The sequence below is a fragment of the Sorex araneus genome, chromosome 1 (assembly GCF_027595985.1).
Source record: "Sorex araneus isolate mSorAra2 chromosome 1, mSorAra2.pri, whole genome shotgun sequence".
Lineage (NCBI taxonomy): Eukaryota > Metazoa > Chordata > Mammalia > Eulipotyphla > Soricidae > Sorex > Sorex araneus.
This window is the reverse complement of record NC_073302.1, coordinates 122,879,362-122,897,204: the sequence shown is the minus strand read 5'-3', so window position 1 is coordinate 122,897,204 and position 17,843 is coordinate 122,879,362. Positions and strand designations below refer to the sequence as shown.

At 38.0% G+C, this 17,843-nt stretch overlaps 1 protein-coding gene across 1 annotated transcript in view; it reads right to left on the bottom strand.

Annotated features, from left to right (window-relative positions):
• The window catches only part of SPEF2 (sperm flagellar 2), a 179,381-nt gene that overhangs the window by 123,489 nt on the left and 38,049 nt on the right, over nucleotides 1-17,843 (bottom strand). The window contains exons 8-10 of the mRNA XM_004605550.2: nucleotides 14,255-14,443; nucleotides 7,345-7,532; nucleotides 3,295-3,463 (exon numbers count right to left, since the gene is read on the bottom strand). Coding sequence (XP_004605607.1) covers nucleotides 3,295-3,463; nucleotides 7,345-7,532; nucleotides 14,255-14,443 — 546 coding nt within the window. The remainder of the gene's footprint in view (nucleotides 1-3,294; nucleotides 3,464-7,344; nucleotides 7,533-14,254; nucleotides 14,444-17,843) is intronic.

Genomic DNA, 17,843 nt, shown 5'->3' with positions numbered 1-17,843 from the left:
TGTGGCCACACCTTCCTACCTTCCTACCTGACAATCTGGCCTTTAGAGATTACAGAGGAGGCATCAGCGCTGACACACACACCGTCACTGACCTCAGCCAGGTAGGTGAACCCCTGGAGAGTGGAGTAGTCCCCAGTCTAAGGACACATAACATATTCTATGGGAAGTGCAAATGAAGACCTCATATGAGGGAATGGCTCCCCGTGTCCCCAACTCCCAACCCCCAACCCCACGTTGCTTCTGATAACTCATTTCAATTCTGTGTAGTTGCCTGGAGTTCCAGTGGGGTCTGACTTCTTGATAATGCCGTTCTAGCCACCTCCTAAGGAGAGGCAAATGCTATTTATGATGACGCTCTTGCTGGCCCAGAGTGCTCTCACTTGTAGCCAGTGAATAACCAGAGTGTGATGATTTAGAAAATAATATTAAACAAGATTTTAAAATTTAACAGCTGAATATGTAAATGTTAAGAAAAATTGATTTTACACCAATTTCTAGGTGTAACATTTAAAATTGTAAAATAATTTTAAAATAAAAATTCCAAGAATGATGGGGGCCAGAGTGACAGTACTGTAGGTAAGGCTCTTGCCTTGCAGGTGCCTAACCTGGATTTGATCACAACATTCTGTATGGTCCCTCGAGCACCACCAGGAGTTGCTAGAAGCAACCCCTGAGCATCTTTTAGTGTGACCTGCAAAAGTTTAAAAATTACAAAACATAGCTTATTTCAACATAACTTTTAAACTATGGGCTAAAAACTAGTAATTTTCAGTTATAGAGGATGCTGGGTAGAGCATCCATAAAGTCTGCTAACACGGGACTGGAGAGATAGTACAGTGGGTAGGGCAATTGTCTTGCAAATGATTGGCACGAGTTCGATTTCTGGAACCCCCTTACGATCTCCTGAGCCCACCAGGGGTGATCCCCAAATGCAGAGCCAGAAGTTAGTGGTGAGTACCACTGTATGGCCCCAAAGCCAAAAGCAAAAAAAAAAAAAAGCTACTCCGAATGTAAAAACTTTTTGACAGGTTATTTCTAAGTTATAAATTTACTTGAAGGATTAAAAATCCTGAACAAATTGATGCGGGCAATGGTAATTTTATATTTAGCAATTTATATTAGCAGTGATAAATATGGACAACTCTTTCCATTAGCTAAGTCAGGGGTCCTACCTCTTGGGAAATGAGAGTTAAAGAAGAAAACTTATTTTATAGGTTAAAACATTTATTTATGCATGTGAAAGAATGATCAATAAATTCCTGTAGAGATAGTAGCTTTAGTAATGTAATAGTAATAGAATAATTTATGTATGGTATGTCTTAACATTTGTTTGTTGTATATTTTTTACTATGCAGTAAAATAAAACAAAATAAACAAAACATGAATACGTATCAATATTCCTAATTTTCATTTCCAAAACAGCAAAATCTGTAAACAAAATGAAATGCATTACCAGATATTTACATACATCTTACAAAAGCTTACAATTTCCTGCAAAAGAAATGTACCAGCTGCTTCAGGATGTGGGTAAGACAAGCATGTTTCTGTGGTGACGATTTCCCAAACAAGAAAAAAAGTTAGACAAATCTTTGTTAAGATGCAGGCTAGAAAATCTCTTGATTTATGACTGCATCAAGAATAGAGAAGATAGAGCTGTTTAATAAATAACAACTTAGAAACAAATATTCCATTAATCAGAAAAACCTGTCAAACAAAATGACTTTTAATCTACAATGGAAATTCTAGCACATAATTTGATACTGCCAAAACATTTTGTTATGGAGCATTATGCTGTAGGTTGGCATATTGGATCTTGTATATTCTACAATATTGCATAATAAATATGTACATCTCTTACAGTTCTAGTGAGTTCTGAGCAAATAATCATTTAAATGATATAAATACAGGTTCATTCTATTAAAATAAGGTACATATTTAATTTTTTCTTATTTTTTCTGTCTCTTAATATTTATACTTTAGTGTTATTTACACAGTTCCTGCTCATTGGCGTTTACTCTTTTGGTTTTATTTTTTATGGGCCCACACCTGGTGGCTCTTAGAGCTTACTCCTGGCTCTGAACTCAAGGGTCACACCTGGTGAGACTTGGGGGACTAAATGGGGTGCCAGGTATCAAGCCTGGATCAGCCACATGCAAGAAAGCATCCTACCCACTCTATTACTAGCTGTATCACTCTAGACCCTGTCATTTACTCATTTTATTTATCCTTTCAACAAACAATACTTCCTAAGTATTAGCAAATAATTAGATTAAATTATGATTAATTCTCCCTTATTCCAGTCCTATTGACCTATCCAAACTTCTACCCAATAGTTATCAATGTGACATTTTTGACCTAAATACAAAAAAAAATTTGGGTAAAGACAAAAAACTTGCTGAGAGATTAAAATACCTAGTGTACCTTATCAACAGTCATGGAGCATGCTTGAGTATTCATTTACCCCATATAAAATGTTTTACAACAAAATATGAGGTAAATATATTATTATTTCCATTTCATAAATTAAGGAACTAAATCTCTTTAAGAGACTGGTCACCTATGATTGACAAGTAGTGGTTGTGCCAATAATGGCATCTTGCCTACCCCAGAGCTTTTTTATCGGTTTTTTTAAAAAGTACATTTGGCACCCAACACCTTTCTTTCGTCTTTGAATAAACTTGTGTTTGAATTATGCTACTCATAAACAACCTCCTTCTCTTCCATTTGTCTCCAAAATCAATACACTTTTTAAGCTAAATTACTAAAGAAATACTCTTTAAAAGCACATTTACATGCAAAGGTAGACAGTTTATAAAAAAAATGAATGAATGAGTTAAATCATTAAAAAATACCCGAATCTGTCTGCCCAGTCAATGCAATGTGATGGGTTATTTTCAGACTACTTTAGCTAATATTACTTACTGGGAGAAATAGATAACATAATGCTACAAGGCATTTAAAAATTAGTAGCAGTTGTACATACTAAACCAAGGGAAAAATAAACCACAAACACAAAATGCTCCTTTTAAAAACAGGAATAAAATTGAAAAGCAGTGTAATAGTACAGCGGGTAGGGCACTTCCCTTGCACAGGGCCAGCCTGGGTTACATCCCTGACATGTCATATGGTTCCTTGGCCTGCCAGAAGTAATGCCAGAATGCAGAGCTAGATGGTAATCCCCTGGTATGGTCCCCAAACCAAAACAAAATACAGAATAAAATAATACCACAAAATTAATGTTAACATGAGCATTTATTGGATGGCATGCTCTCTACTTAGTCTCTATCAATGTACCTTATAGTCATCAAAATCATTTTTGTCCAATAAGTCTCTTTTCTCCATTTCTATTAGTTGATCTCCAGTGAGTTTAGTTTGCAGAGGCTTAAGAGAAGCTTGCTCATATATGGGCTTTCCATTAAAAAACAGCTCCTTCCAATCATGCATCATCTTCTCTGGAATCAAACTGTAGCAAATAAAATTCAAGTAAAGATAAATCAATAATTTGTTGATATATATATACTAAAAACATGTACATAGTATTACTTAATATTTAACTAACACAACTTAATAAATAACATTACATATGATATATTTGTGTAAAAATATACAACTTTAAACCTTAATCTTTCTTTGTTCATATTAATCTTCCAGTGTCTGCTATCTGAGGCCAGAGATTCCATTCTTGCTCTTAGTTGGTCTGAATAAATGAATCTTAAACTCATTTCTCAATGTTAGCAAACTTTGTTATGACATGTGCATTAGCAGAATAGTTATCTAAAAATATTGAATGTCATCATCAAACTTAGGTTCTTTGAGGCCCAGATGTGACAAACTGGCTGCGCTATCCTAGGCAATAATGTAAACGCTCTAGTCTCAGGTTCTTCCTAGGCACTGGAGAGAGACTAAACAGTGTCAGGGTCCCTTTCTGAGGATAGTTGCTGGGCATATGTACAAAATGATATTTAACAGAAGAACTCCAAGTATGAATATGTTTGTCATTTCATACTTAGCAAACTAATACTATTTTTCAGTTATTTCTAGTGGGGTCTGATGGGCAACTTGGAGGAAGTCAGGGAAGAGTGATGGGAAAATTAGTTGCAAGAGTAATAAATTGAGCAAACACATTTCATGTGTTTTTAAATTTAAATAACCTTTCATATAACTTATACATCCTCTATATTTTAGGATACAGTTTTATACATTAATAAATAAAAATTTAACATATATATCCATTAAGTACTATAATAATCAAGTCAAATGCATGTCCTCTAGAAGGTCCCAAGTGTACTAATAACTTATCCTCTGTAAGTTGAATTTTAAGTCATTTCTTTGACGTAGAAATATTACTTATATAGAAGTAAAGAAGGCTCTCAGCTGCCTACAGGACACTTGGCCACTCTCTTACTCTGACTCCCAGCCAGTGCTACTGTCTCCACAAACTCTAGACACAAGCCTATAAAGAACTGCACCTAAGGAATCTTTTCCCCACATCCTTCTCCCAGTCTATTCCAGAGCTGGGCCAAGAGGCTCAATAGTGCTCTTTACACGGAGCTGTAGAGTTTGCTTCCCCTGTCATCATGTGTCATATTCCTCCCTCTCTTCTCCACCTATCAGAATACCAGCCACATCACATTAAGGTCCCACTCTATACCAGCAGGAACTCATCTAAAGCAATCAATCTGCAATAATCAATTCCAAATAAGGTGGCATTCAGAGGACATGTCTTTGTGGTTGCACAACTCAACATTTTGCAGCATCTCAATATTGCTTTTAAATGTTTGGCTTGAGCTCCTTTTGGTTTTGGTAAGGGTGGTTGATCAACAGTTAAATTAAGATCTGCAAATTTTCATACTATGTTGCAATACTCTGTATCTTACATAGACCATCTGTTTTAGCTGGCCTTACTGGCATTAATGTGGCCTAGGGGGAAATGGTGCTATTACATTAATGACAGATATGTATGGTAGCCCTCACTTAGCTTTTCTTGTCATGCAAAGGAAAGGGATCCTTGTTACTCATGAGCAAAGAGAGCAACAGCACCTCTGCTCAACAGATGAGCATCCTCCTTCCGTAAGTAGGAACTCCTGATCACACACACCCCTGGGGAGAGGAGGGGTGTCCCTTGTGCTAGGTGAGGGTCCATGCTTCCCGTTACTTTCTCAGACAGCACCTTGACGAGGATATTGGGGTCTCGTTACAGTGCCATGAAGGTAGAGGGCTGGACCTCCTCTTGGCCTTAGCTAGCGTCAGTTGGAGCAAATCCATCTTCAGTATATACCATTTCACTATTTAGATGAAGAATTATGGGTCTTTATCAAAAGCTTTCCGCTTCCTAGACTGTTCCTTTACGGACTCTTTGCTTAAAGAGGGGAAGCTTTTGTTCAAGGTATATTGTTTGGTACTGTGAACATTTCTGTTGCCAGAAGAATCAACACTTGTCGGCTTTATCCTGTACTTTTGACACTTTTGTTTTTTCTTAAATTGAATCACCCAGGAGATACATAGTTACAAAGCTGTTCATGATCAGGTTTCAGTCATACAATAATCCAACACCCATCCCTCCACCAGAGTACATTTCCCACCAACCAGTGACCTCAGTTTCCCTCCTGCCAACCTCTTTCCTCCTCCCCCAGCCTGCCTCTATGGCAGGCATGTACTTTCTCTCTCTCTCTCTCTCTCTCTCTCTCTCTCTCTCTCTCTCAACCTTTTATTTTTTTACCCTGATTTTCAATAGTTTACCTTATGTTTTTAAAATCTTTGTCTTCTACAAATACCCCTTGGAATTTTATCTATTTTTATTTTTATTATACTTTCTAATCATCTTTTTTGGGGGGAGGGGGCTTTTGGGGTCACACCTGATGATGTTCAAGATTTATTCCTGGCTCTGAAATCAGGAATTTCTCCTATCAGTGTTTGGGGGCCCCTATGGGATGCTGAGGATTGAACCCTGATCAGCAGCGTGCAAGGCAGACACTTTACCCCCTGTATGATCGCTCCGGCACTGACTTTTTCATTCTAACATTTTAATAGTTTAGCTTCTTCCTAATTTTATTTTAAAATTTTAAAATTTCTGAACCTTTAATATGTATTATGTTACTTAGTCCTTTGCATCCCTTCTACTTTCCAAAACCCTTTCTGTTTCTTAAAACATAAATAAATTTGTATTGTTAAAATATAATTTTATTATATTTATTAGTTACTTTAAAATTTCAGTGTTTTATTTTCTTTTGGTAATCTTGTATTTTATTTGCTTTATCTTCAAAGTATGCCCACCTTTAAATTATTTATTTACTAATTTTTTTATATAGGACTATATCAGAAACATGGCAATGGATAGGAGCTATGTAGAAAGTCCTTATCAGCAATAAGGTGGTACAATGTTTTCCATTTTTGTACGATTTTGCAGGTCCTGATTCTATTTTCAATACTGTATTTCTTCATTTCACCTGGAAATTTAAGACGGCCTCTGTCTGTTTCCTGGGAGACAGACACATTTAGTTGTACTGCTTTATCCTTACATACATACTTACTCAGAGGTCTTCTTTGCTGTCATTCTTAAGATTTCAGCAAGGAGCATCATAAGAAATGGATCTTTTTGTTTAAATGATATTGCTGAGAACACACTCCACCAGATTAACGTATTTTAGATGAAACCATAAACAAAAACCTCTCATTCTAAACTAAGTATCAAGAAAGCTTTGTATTTTGGAAAATACTGGGATAGAAAATAGAATTCATGTGCAAATAGCTTTTCCTTTTTTGTTGTGGCTACGAGGAAGCTCAAACAACATTAGTTGCACAAAATGCCTGTAATTATGTCTCAAATTTGTCCCTTGTTCTTCATGTCCTACTTTTACTTGTACTTTTCCTCTGTTCTTACTTTGGCATACTTTTTAAATTCTGTATATTGCTGAATATTTCTTTTAAGATATTCTGATTTCTTATAGAAATGTAAGGTGCCGAGAAAACACATATCTTTGATGAGTAAATGGTTCCTGCCGTCTAGGAAGCACCAAGTATTTCAAATAAATGATCATAGTTTTCTTTATGAATCTCAAAGAATTTGGATATAAAGTTTAAATATTATATAATATACATCTGTACCTTATATTACATAATACACATCTGTACCTTAAATAAGGGTGGTGGGTGAAGTAGGCTCTAAACAAGCTATCCAGGAACCAATCCATTTCTTCATTTTCTTTTCATGAAGAATTTTATCTATTTTCTACTTGTCTATCTTTTCTTGTCTAGTTTAAAATCTTATATCTAGTGTCTATAATCTTATCATTGTACATTATCTGTCGCTTCTGTACAGTATTAATCTTAAAAAGCAATGCTTACTTATTTGTCAACATTCGATAATCTGCCACTTTGGTAGACAGATCAAGTATCTGATCCAAAATTTCAGCACAAAATGAATAATGTTTTTCATAGCGAGCCTGGGCTCTTTCCACTGAAATCTTATCGTGAACTTCCTTCTCTCTTAGGGCTTGTTCTTCGGAATTCATCTTGGCTTGTTTTGCCAAAGCCTACGAAGACAAAGACATATTTGTAAATCACTGTAATTGTGTGATAATTCAAATGAAAATAATGCTATCATTCCAATAGACAAAAAGTCTTGAAAATATATATATGTAGGGAAAATTAAACATGTATTAGCAATTTATATTTAATATATTAAGTATGAAGGGTGATAGCAAGGGCAATCATTAGAAAGATTACACCTTTAGCTTGCCTTATCACTAAAACATAGTACAGAGAAGAATAATCTAATGAGGGAAATTCTAATGTGTACTAATGATATGCTGTATCTTTTTTTTTCTTTTTGGGTCACACCCAGCAATGCACATGGGTTACCCCTGGCTTTGCACTGGCGGTGCTGGGGGACCATTTGAGATGCTGGGAATCAAACCTGGGTTGGCCTTGTGCAAGGAAAATGCCCTACCCACTGTGCTATTGCTCCAGCCCTGATATGCTTAAGTGTTGAAAGAGAAGCCAACTGTGGGGCCACAGCGAACTGATAGTACAGTGGATAGGGCATTTGCCTTGTATACAGCCAACTTGGGTTCCGATCAGATCCTCTGCATCCCATATGGTCCCCCAAACTCCACCAGGAGTGATTCTTGAGCATACAGCCAGGAATAACCCCTGAGCATTGTCATATGTGGCCCCCAAACAAAAACAAAACAAAACAAAACAAAAAGAAGCCCATCATTGGAATATTTCTATTTCTGCAGAGTATAAGATACTCAAGTTTTCCCTCATCTGTTGCTTGGTTTTCATTGTTATTTTACTTATGGAATCTTATTTTCACTCAAAGATCATACTTTGCCCAGCCAAGTGAGACTAATGCAATGCCTACCTTGTAAGATTCAAAAAAAACTATTGCTTTTCAAATGCTATACAAGGAATTCGAGAAATTCTATCATGTGCTCCAGAAAACAGACTTACCTCCTGACCCAGCAAAAAGTCAAAAGGAGTTAAACTTGGTTCTAGGAGGAGCTGCAGAGGAATCAAGCCCCAGCTTATGCAGAATTCTAGCTAGGAGACCTAGGCAAATAAGAGCCCTCCTATGCCTTCACTTCCTCATTAGAAAGAAAAACTAGGGTGGGAATATGCCTTAACATTCACAGAAGAACTACTGACCCATATTTTCAGAGAAAATACTTAACATGATGCTATTCTCAAATGACTAAATGTGTGACAAGAGAATTACTCTGAAAGATTTATTTGGTTAAGTATTATTGTTTCATTCTTCATGTTTTATTTTTTGGGGAAAGGAAGTGTGCTGGGTCATCCCTAAGGTTCTTTCTGTATGTTCGGTAGACTCAGGAATTATGCCCAAATTTATGACCTGATTCATGAAGTGTGACAAGAAAAGAGGAATATGAAAGGATAGAGGTATTTAAAGAATTTACGAAAGGAATTTTATAGAAATGCCCATGACTATTATAGGTCATGAGGTTGATTTCTTACAAGGGCCTTTTATAACTCATGTGGGTGTTTAGGACAACTGAACCAAAACGCTGGAGGAAGCACTACAGAATTTCTAATTGAAATAGAAAACTTCCATTTTATGCGCTACTCTGACCTCTCCCCCTCACCTCCCCCACACTCCTTGCCTAGTCTTTCTTCCTTCTTTCTGGTCTTCTACCACCCTCCCCAATACGGTAAACCCACCACAGTTTCCTGTCACATCATAGCAAAGTGGGTTACAGCTCTAAAATGAGAAAAAAAGGAAAAGGAAAAAGGAAGTCTGTGGGAGGTAGCAAATCTCAGTGGTTCTGAGACTGGACTCTGGAAGTCTGCTAGAACTGACTTCTCCGGGCCACAACACTGACAAACTGTATAACCCCAGATCTTTCCAGCTTCTTTTGCCTTGTGTGTAAAATGTAGATCAGGAAGGCATCCACCTTAGCTGGCTGTTGCAAGCATACGGGCATATAATGAACATATTTCAGCACTTAAAGCAAATGCTCAAAAAGTGTTAAGTACAGCAATTAAGTATTGCAATCAATTATTGTTAAAAAAAAAGATGATATCTAGGAGCAAAGACATTTGAAATCAGCAACTACCTTCACATAAAATAAAGCCCTGGGAGACCAGTAATGCAGAAACAAATAAGATTCCTGCTCTCAAGTGCCTATAGGCTGAGGGAGTCACCACCAAAAAAAAAAAAAATCACACAAGTAAAGACATAATTACATATGTGCATCATCGCTCCGGAATGAGCTGTGTGGTATAGGAAGAGTCTGTGCACCCAGGGAAAGGAGAGAAGGGATAAAAAAAAAATATGACTAATTGAAGGATCTGACACTGGGGAGGCCAGAGTCCAGGTGATCCAGGGGACCAAGTTGTGAGGAGGGGTCTGGGGGAGAGAGAGCCAGAGAGGGGATTTTGAGTATAAGGACAGGGGTCCGATCTTAGTCTGAAGGAAAATGGAGCATGGCTTGCAGGAGATCAGAGAAGAACAGGTGATTTGTATATAGGTAATCTCTAATTTCCCCTTTCTTTGTGCCTTACAGACTGAGAGCAGTCTTTTTAACTCCTGCTTGGAGGAATCAGACAAAAAGCAGGAACTGTTGGAAGTTCCTCATTAATTTAATGAAAAGAATACAGTTAAATGCGAATTCACCTTAGGTTACTGAAAGGGAGCAGTGAAAGGGGAACGATTTGAAGGCACAGAAAGAGAAAGAGAGGCCCACCTCACTGCCTGGGTGTTCCAGGAGGCAGGCCTATCTCAAAAGAGAAAACATGAGGGATGCCCAGGTTGGAGCAGCTGGCACGAAAGGTAACAGGTGAGCTGGAGTCTCCAAAGGGCCACAGTTGGGACTAGTGCCTGATCATGAGTGCTTCCTGGTTACTGGGTCTAGTTACCTGGGTCACTACACATCTGTATGAGTAGAAAGTGGACTTTAGAGTATAGGTCTGGATGACTTACAGAACAACATTGTAGCTGTCAGTTCACATCTACTAAATATTGATGAAGGGAGCCAGTGCAGCAGTGGGTGACTGGGCAGTGGTGGTGTAGACACAGAGGAACACAGACAAACTGAAGAGGTTCTTGGTATACGAACACAGCAGGAATTCATGGCATTGGGAGGTAAGGAAGAGAGAGGGTGAAGCAGGACTCTGGAGAGCCGGGATTTTGCATGTCGCCAACTGAATTGATGGGATGCCTTTTGTTGAGAAGTGGAACTTTGTTGAGAGACTGTTTAGGTGAGAAGAGGCCATATATTTGGCTTTAACAGATTGAACGGGGAGTGTCTATGAGCATCATGAGAAAAGACATCAAGAGAATAGCTGACCATCAGGCTCTGTGTCTCAGAGGATATATGCTCAGAGGTATTAGTTATCATCTGTTTATTGCCACAATTTTACCCCCACCTTTGTAGATGAGGCAGAGATAACAACATAGAGGAGAAAGGAGGCCTAGGATTGAGCTTGAAGGAACACCAACACGGAACACTTTCTCATTACATGACAAAAAGCCTTCAAAGATGGCCTAGACAAAAAGTCCCAAGATGTAGGAGGAACGGGAGAGAGATTTTTCTCTGTGGTTATGTAGTAGAAATCTACAAAACTCATAATGCCCATTACCAAACTTTCAAATATTAGCATATTTAAGAGCACTCCTGGAATTCTCAGACTATAAGTAAAATTAAACTATGTGAACAACAAACTAAAACTAACAAGTTTTGAAACTTCTTCCTTCATAAAATGAAGCAGTAAAACATTGCTGCTTTTCTTTCTTAATCTGGAACAAAAATATACTTTCGTTATTTTGCTAATTCCCTCTTATTTGAAGGAGAAAGTGACAAAATATGTGTGAATTAACTTAAAACCACAATTCGACATTTATTTGGTTCCTACTTCTGAGCCATGCACCACTGTTAAGAGGAGGTGGTAAACTCAGTGTTTCTGGAGGCAACCGTGAAATCACAGGCTCTCAAATGGGGGAGGGGCCGGAGAGGCGATTCCCAAGCTTCAGGCGCAGGTAATCAATCATGTGAGGTGAAGGGGGTATAATTTTTTTATTCAGGTTTAGAAACTCAATACTGTGATCTCTGAGGTTGTAGCAATCCTCTGAAACCAGTTCAATTCCAGATAAAGAAGGAATGCTTTCCCCTTGCAGCAAAATCAGGCCTCTCATTAATATATTGATAGTCTGCACTTATCCTGATTTGTGGAAGAAAAATACTTTCCAAATGCACTGAGAAATATTAGCGAAACACAAAAGATTTAATGTAAGCATATGCCACTCGACCCATTGAAGTTTACTCATCAAAGAGCCACAGAGGAATGAACATTATCCTGGTACTTCTGTCCCTGAAAAAGACACTTAAAACAATCCGTATACATGCAACTCACATGTCTCCTTGTCCTTAACATTTAGGCAAAGTAACCATTTCCTTACTCTGGAATATGTGTTTTCTAAATGACATTTTCAAAACGAATAATTTTAGCAAAACTTGTATTATACTTTCATGGATTAATACAGTGAAAATCAAAAAATGATAAAGCGCTGGCTTCTGGGACTGGAGCAATAGCACAGCAAGTAGGGCGTTTGCCTTGCACGAGGCCAACCAGGGTTCAGTTCCCAGGATCCCATATGGTCCCCTGAGCACTATCAGGAGTAATTCCTGAGTGCATGAGCCAGGAGTAACCCCTGTGCATCGCTGGGTGTGACCCAAAAAGCACAGTAGCACTATAGCACTGTCCTCCCATTGTTCATCGATTTGCTTGAGCGGGCACCAGTAACGTCTCCATTGTGAGACTTGTTGTTACTGTTTTTGGCATATCAAACATGCCACTGGTAGTTTGCCAGGCTCTGCTGTGGGGGCAGGATACTCTCTGTAGTTTGCTGGGCTCTCTGAGAGAGACAAAGGAATCAAACCCGGGTCGGCCATATGTAAGGCAAACACCTTACCTGCTGTGCTATGGCTCCAGCCCACACACAATGATATTGACCCTTTTTTAAAAGGATCACACCCAACAGTGCTGGGGCCATTCAGTGTCAGGGACTGCTGCTGGAGGTGCTCAGGGACCTTGCAGTGCTGGGGATCAAGCCCAGCATCTCACATATAAAGCATGTGCTTCAGCCCTTTGAGTCACTTTCTGATGTTTCCATCTGAAGAGCTGAAGAAACTGAGTCTCTAATTAGAAATTTCCTGGCAAATGGGACTGGAGAGACAGGACAGCGGGGAGGGTGCTTGTCATGCACACAGATGACTCAGGTTTGATCCCCGGCACCCCAGAGGGTCTGTTGAGCACCACCAGGGGTGATCCCTTCTTCTGTGTGAGCTTGTAACCCAAAAAGCAAAAAAAAAAAAAATTGGCTTCCTACTTGCTATAAGATTTTTTCTACTCAGTGCTCTTTCTTGAGTATTTTATTACAGTAGAGATAAAATACCTAAAATTCCACTTATGTGAATCTTGCATCTCTTTAATCAAATCTGTACTAATGGAATGAATAAATTTGAGATATACTAAGAAATAGAAAAGAAATGATCCCTACAGTCTATTTATAAAATTTATTTGACTACAAAATCAAGACTGAAGGAGAGAGTATAGTAAGTAGACATCACATACTAAATATTCTTATCATTATATGTATATGATTATAAGAGAAATATTATGTTTTAAATAATTAAATGACTGGGCATTTTGATTTTCAGGGCTATGAAAGGGCTAGACAGAATAATACCATGAGAGGCAAGAGCATATCTTGGTTTTGATATGTACCTAGGATACACTGCATCTCTGAGTACTGTAGATAAATGACATTATATTAATGAGGAATAAACAGTACAAAATATGAACCTGGGGAATCTTTTAATCAGAAATCAAAAATTGTTTACTAAATATCAAGGAGGTGATTTAAAGGTGTTCTCCCTTCTTGAGAACATTCACCTAAATAAGTAGTACCAATACTATTCTAGTAAACATTGACTTAAAAAGAAATTCCTTTATGCATCCAGGAAAACAATGAGTAATGACTTAAAGAAATGAAAACTAGATTATAGTCAGTCCTCTGACATCAATGTCTTATATCTGAAAAATATATTAACTGTACATATTCAAGAAATGAAAATGTGAACCAATGATAGTATATATATACATATATACATATATATATATATAGCAAAACTGACAAGTGTAAAAGGTAACATATAAGGTTACCAATACACAGGAACCATGGAATGATGTTCCCATGAGAAAGTCCTGAGGAATCTACAAGAGAATGCTTTAGTCTAGAGACATAAATAAGACTAGGTGGTGAGCATTAAATACCTGGTAACACAGAAAAGCAGGACTAAAGGGAGGGAGTAGAGTAAATAGACACCATATACCATCGCTGCAGTTAGTATATGAAAATAACTCAAAATGGGAGAGGTCATATAAAATAGTGCCATCAGGGATGAAGACATAGTACATACAATGGGGGGAGTTCTGCCTTGCATGTAGCTGACCCTGGTTCAATCCCCAGCATCACACACGGTTCCTACACTCATCAGGAGAAACCTTCTGGACACAACCAGTTGTGACCAATCCCAACAATCCCACAACCCCACAACCCCACAAGGCATCCCTTCCCACAAAAATAGATCATAGCAAAGAGATTAAAAACAGAGATGGGATGAAATTTACCTGATTAAGTGTAAGTGACTGGCAACAAACGACGGTTTTGCTTACCTTGATTCGGAGGAAAGCCTCAAAAGCATACTCGATTTTTTAGGGAGACGCTTACCGCTTCTCGATCAAGAGCATCCTGGAAATCTTTCAGCCGTCTTTCCTCGTACTGTTTCTCTCTGAAGATTCTGTTTTGCCATAGAACTTCCTTTTCGTGACGAACGTGCATGAGCTGCACCGCAATCCTGCGCTCCTGCTGGGACTGGCGCATCAGCCGGTTAATCAGCTGCTCCTCGCGATAAGCCTCCTGAAACACGCCAGTGAGAAGCCAAACGAGTGGTCAAAGCCAAGATTCCGATACTTAGATACCACAAAAAACACAATACTCACCTGGGCTTTGGATTCAAATTCTAGCATGACTCAAGTAATAATAACTAAAACGTCAGGGGTCAGATAGAGAGAGAGCACGGTGGGTAAGCCTGGTTTGGTACCCGGCACCCGGTTTAGTCTTCTGAGCCCACCAGGAGTGATCCCTGAGTGCAGAGCCAGGGGCAAGCCCACCCAACCCACCCAACCACCAAAGAAGGTTGTGCATTGGTATCTAGAAGTGTTGGTGCCTGAAAACTCACACTTTAAATAAATCATTACTTTCCTTAAAAGCAGCTAAAAAAATAATTTGGCCAATAGCTTTATACATTTGGTAAACAAGGGATATAATTCTTAATTCATAAGCATATTTCCAGGAGTTTGGAATTATGCTATATGCACACTTAATATCTAATGGTTCAATACATGGAACCATTGTCTTTGAAGTCTGAAAAGCTCACTAGTTCCCTATGGGAGTATGTCAATGCTGTGTGAAAGAAACTAAAATCTAATAGTAAAAAGTGAGGGAAGGAATAGGGGAAATGCCCTTATCGCTTATTTTAGAAAATTGGAGTGGCTGTGTTCTGAAACAAAAAGCGGGTACAATCTCTTGGCTCTTTTGATTAGTTTTTAAATAGTAACAGAAACACCAGTAAGTGAATAGTGGAAAGAAGGCCATGGGGCTGGCAATCAAAAGTGCTGTGGTTGGCCAGTTGTTCCACTAACTTTCTCTGTGGCTTGGGCAGGGTAACAAAGTTTTCAAGACCTACTTCTTAGGGGTTAAAATGAAGGGTTTAGGTAGATGGGTTTGACTCCAAGTCTCCTTCAAGCTCTCTCACTTTGTCTAAAAGAGACATCGTGTGGAAGAAGGTGGTAATTAAAATTCTCAAGGGGGAAGACATAGAGGACTATCTGAATACAAAGGGTTTTTCATTTACTACTCAATAATCTAATTACTCATGCAGAAAATCTGGCCTTGTTAATATAATATTTCAAAAGATCTCTTCCACTGAAGGTATTTTCACATCATGTTTTGATCATGGATTAATATCCAAAATATATAAACTAATTCATACAGCTTAACAAAATCACAAACAATCCATCAAAAAATGAGTAAAATGACTAAATAGGAGACCCAAAGAAGACATTCAGATGACCCTCCCACATCTTCAATATCATTTATTAATAGAGAAATCAAATAAAAATGAAATATAATATCACATCAGGGAATGCTCTATACTAAAAGCATTAAAAAACAAGAGCAAGCATGTAGAGGAAGAAACTAGTACACTATTGGTGGGAATGTAAATTTGTACCATCTCAATAGAAAATGGTATGGGGATTCCTTTAAAAAACGGGAACACAATATAATTCAGCAATATCACATTTGTGCATATATTCAAAGACACAAAACCATTAATAAAGAGATATTTGCATCCTATTTTCAAGAATTATTTTTAAATAGCCAAAACATGGAATCAGCGTAAATGTCTACTGAAAGAAGACTAGACAAAGATGCTATGCTTTATACACAATCAATGGAACATTATTTTTCTACTAAAATGTTTGTCAGCTGAAACAAACTAGATGGAAATTGAAGTGACTCTGCTAAGTGAAGTAAGGAAGTTAAAAGCAATTTCAAGATGTTTTACTCATATGCAAAAACAATTTGCTCACAGGAAACAACTGTATAAACAAAGAAAAATCTCTTACACTTGGTGTAAACTATCATAGTTACAGAGAAAAAGGGAGAGAGATGGGAGGAAGGGGTGTAGGAGCAATCTTTTTGATTGTGGGATAGTATGGGAACTTGGGTGGTGGATTCCATGAATTCTACACAATCAGAGGTACTAAGTCATAATCTGAAATTCTATAGCATTACAGTAGACTAATAATTAATATTAAACAGGAAAACTTCTATTGAAAAACTCTCCTTAAGAGATTACAGGAAAATTACTGTATATTTGGTAAAAACAAGATAAAAATAATAACACTATGATAAATATCAAACTCAGGCCTGGGAATGAGATGAATATATACATCAGAAGTTCAACTAGGCCCTGAGGACCTGAGAGATATTATGGTGAGTGGGGCCCCTGCCTTGGCTCCATCCCTGTTACTACATAGAGTGCACTAAACCCTGCCAGGAGTCATCCCTGAGCCAGGAGATCACTACCAGCCAGTGCTTTCTAGCAGAACCAGGAGTAAGCCCTGAGCACCCTCGGATAGAAAGCAAAAACTGAAAAAAAAGTTTATCTAGAATTAAATATATGAAACATTTTACTATTTGTAATATGCATCAAATGAGCAAAATCATGAACAGCTTTGAATCTTACATCTCATTAAGTTATAAATTATAGAAACTTCAATGTTAATCAGTTGTTTTACTTTGAGAACTGATATGGGAATTAAATATAAAGTAAAAATGATAGCATATTCTTCATTTTTATTTAAAGTCTTATAATGTCATTCTGGGGCTGGAGCGATAGCACAGCGGTTGAGCATTCGCCTTTCACGCGGCCGACTTGTGTTCGATTCCTCCACCCCTCTCGGAGAGCCCTGCAAGCTACCGAGAGTATGGAGCCCCCACAGCAGAGCTTGGCAAGCTACCCGCGCATATTGGATATGCCAAAAACAGTAACAATAAGTCTCTCAATCAGACCCTGGTGCCCGCTCAAACAAATCGATGAGTAACGGAATGACAGTGACAGTGAATGTCATTCTAAAGATAGTCCTACCAAAAATCAGAACCATTACCATGATTCCTTAAACATAGGGCATGAGGTCACACCAACTTGAATAGAACAATGGGATATTAGCCAAATCCCAAAGACAAAACAACAAAAATACCCCACAGATGTAAAACACTTAGGGTCTGATTTTCTCCTGTTACTGTTACTGTTACTGTTAATACATGCTTAATCTGGTCCCTAGAAAATGAAGGAACATCTAAAGTGGCACCCATCTTGCCAAGCCGACTGGATGGAAGCTTTCATAAGCTTTCCCCAGATGACCCATCAGCTAACTAAAGTGTATGAGCCAGCCCAGCTGAGACCCACAAAAGGACCGCATAACTGAGCCCAACCCAAACTGCCTTGTATGTCAGAGGATGGCTGGATATACATATGGCTTGGGATATACATAGGCAAGGTACAATTGCATATACATATCTATATATATAGATACACAGATATATAGAGAGATAAAACCTGGTTTTATTTTTCTAAGTGAATTCTGTGCTTAATATAGAACAGTTTTCACATTTGGTTGTGTTTATGTAGCAAAAAGATTTGAGATGAGATCTGGTCACTCTGACTTTTATGAAGAACAAACTGGACTGG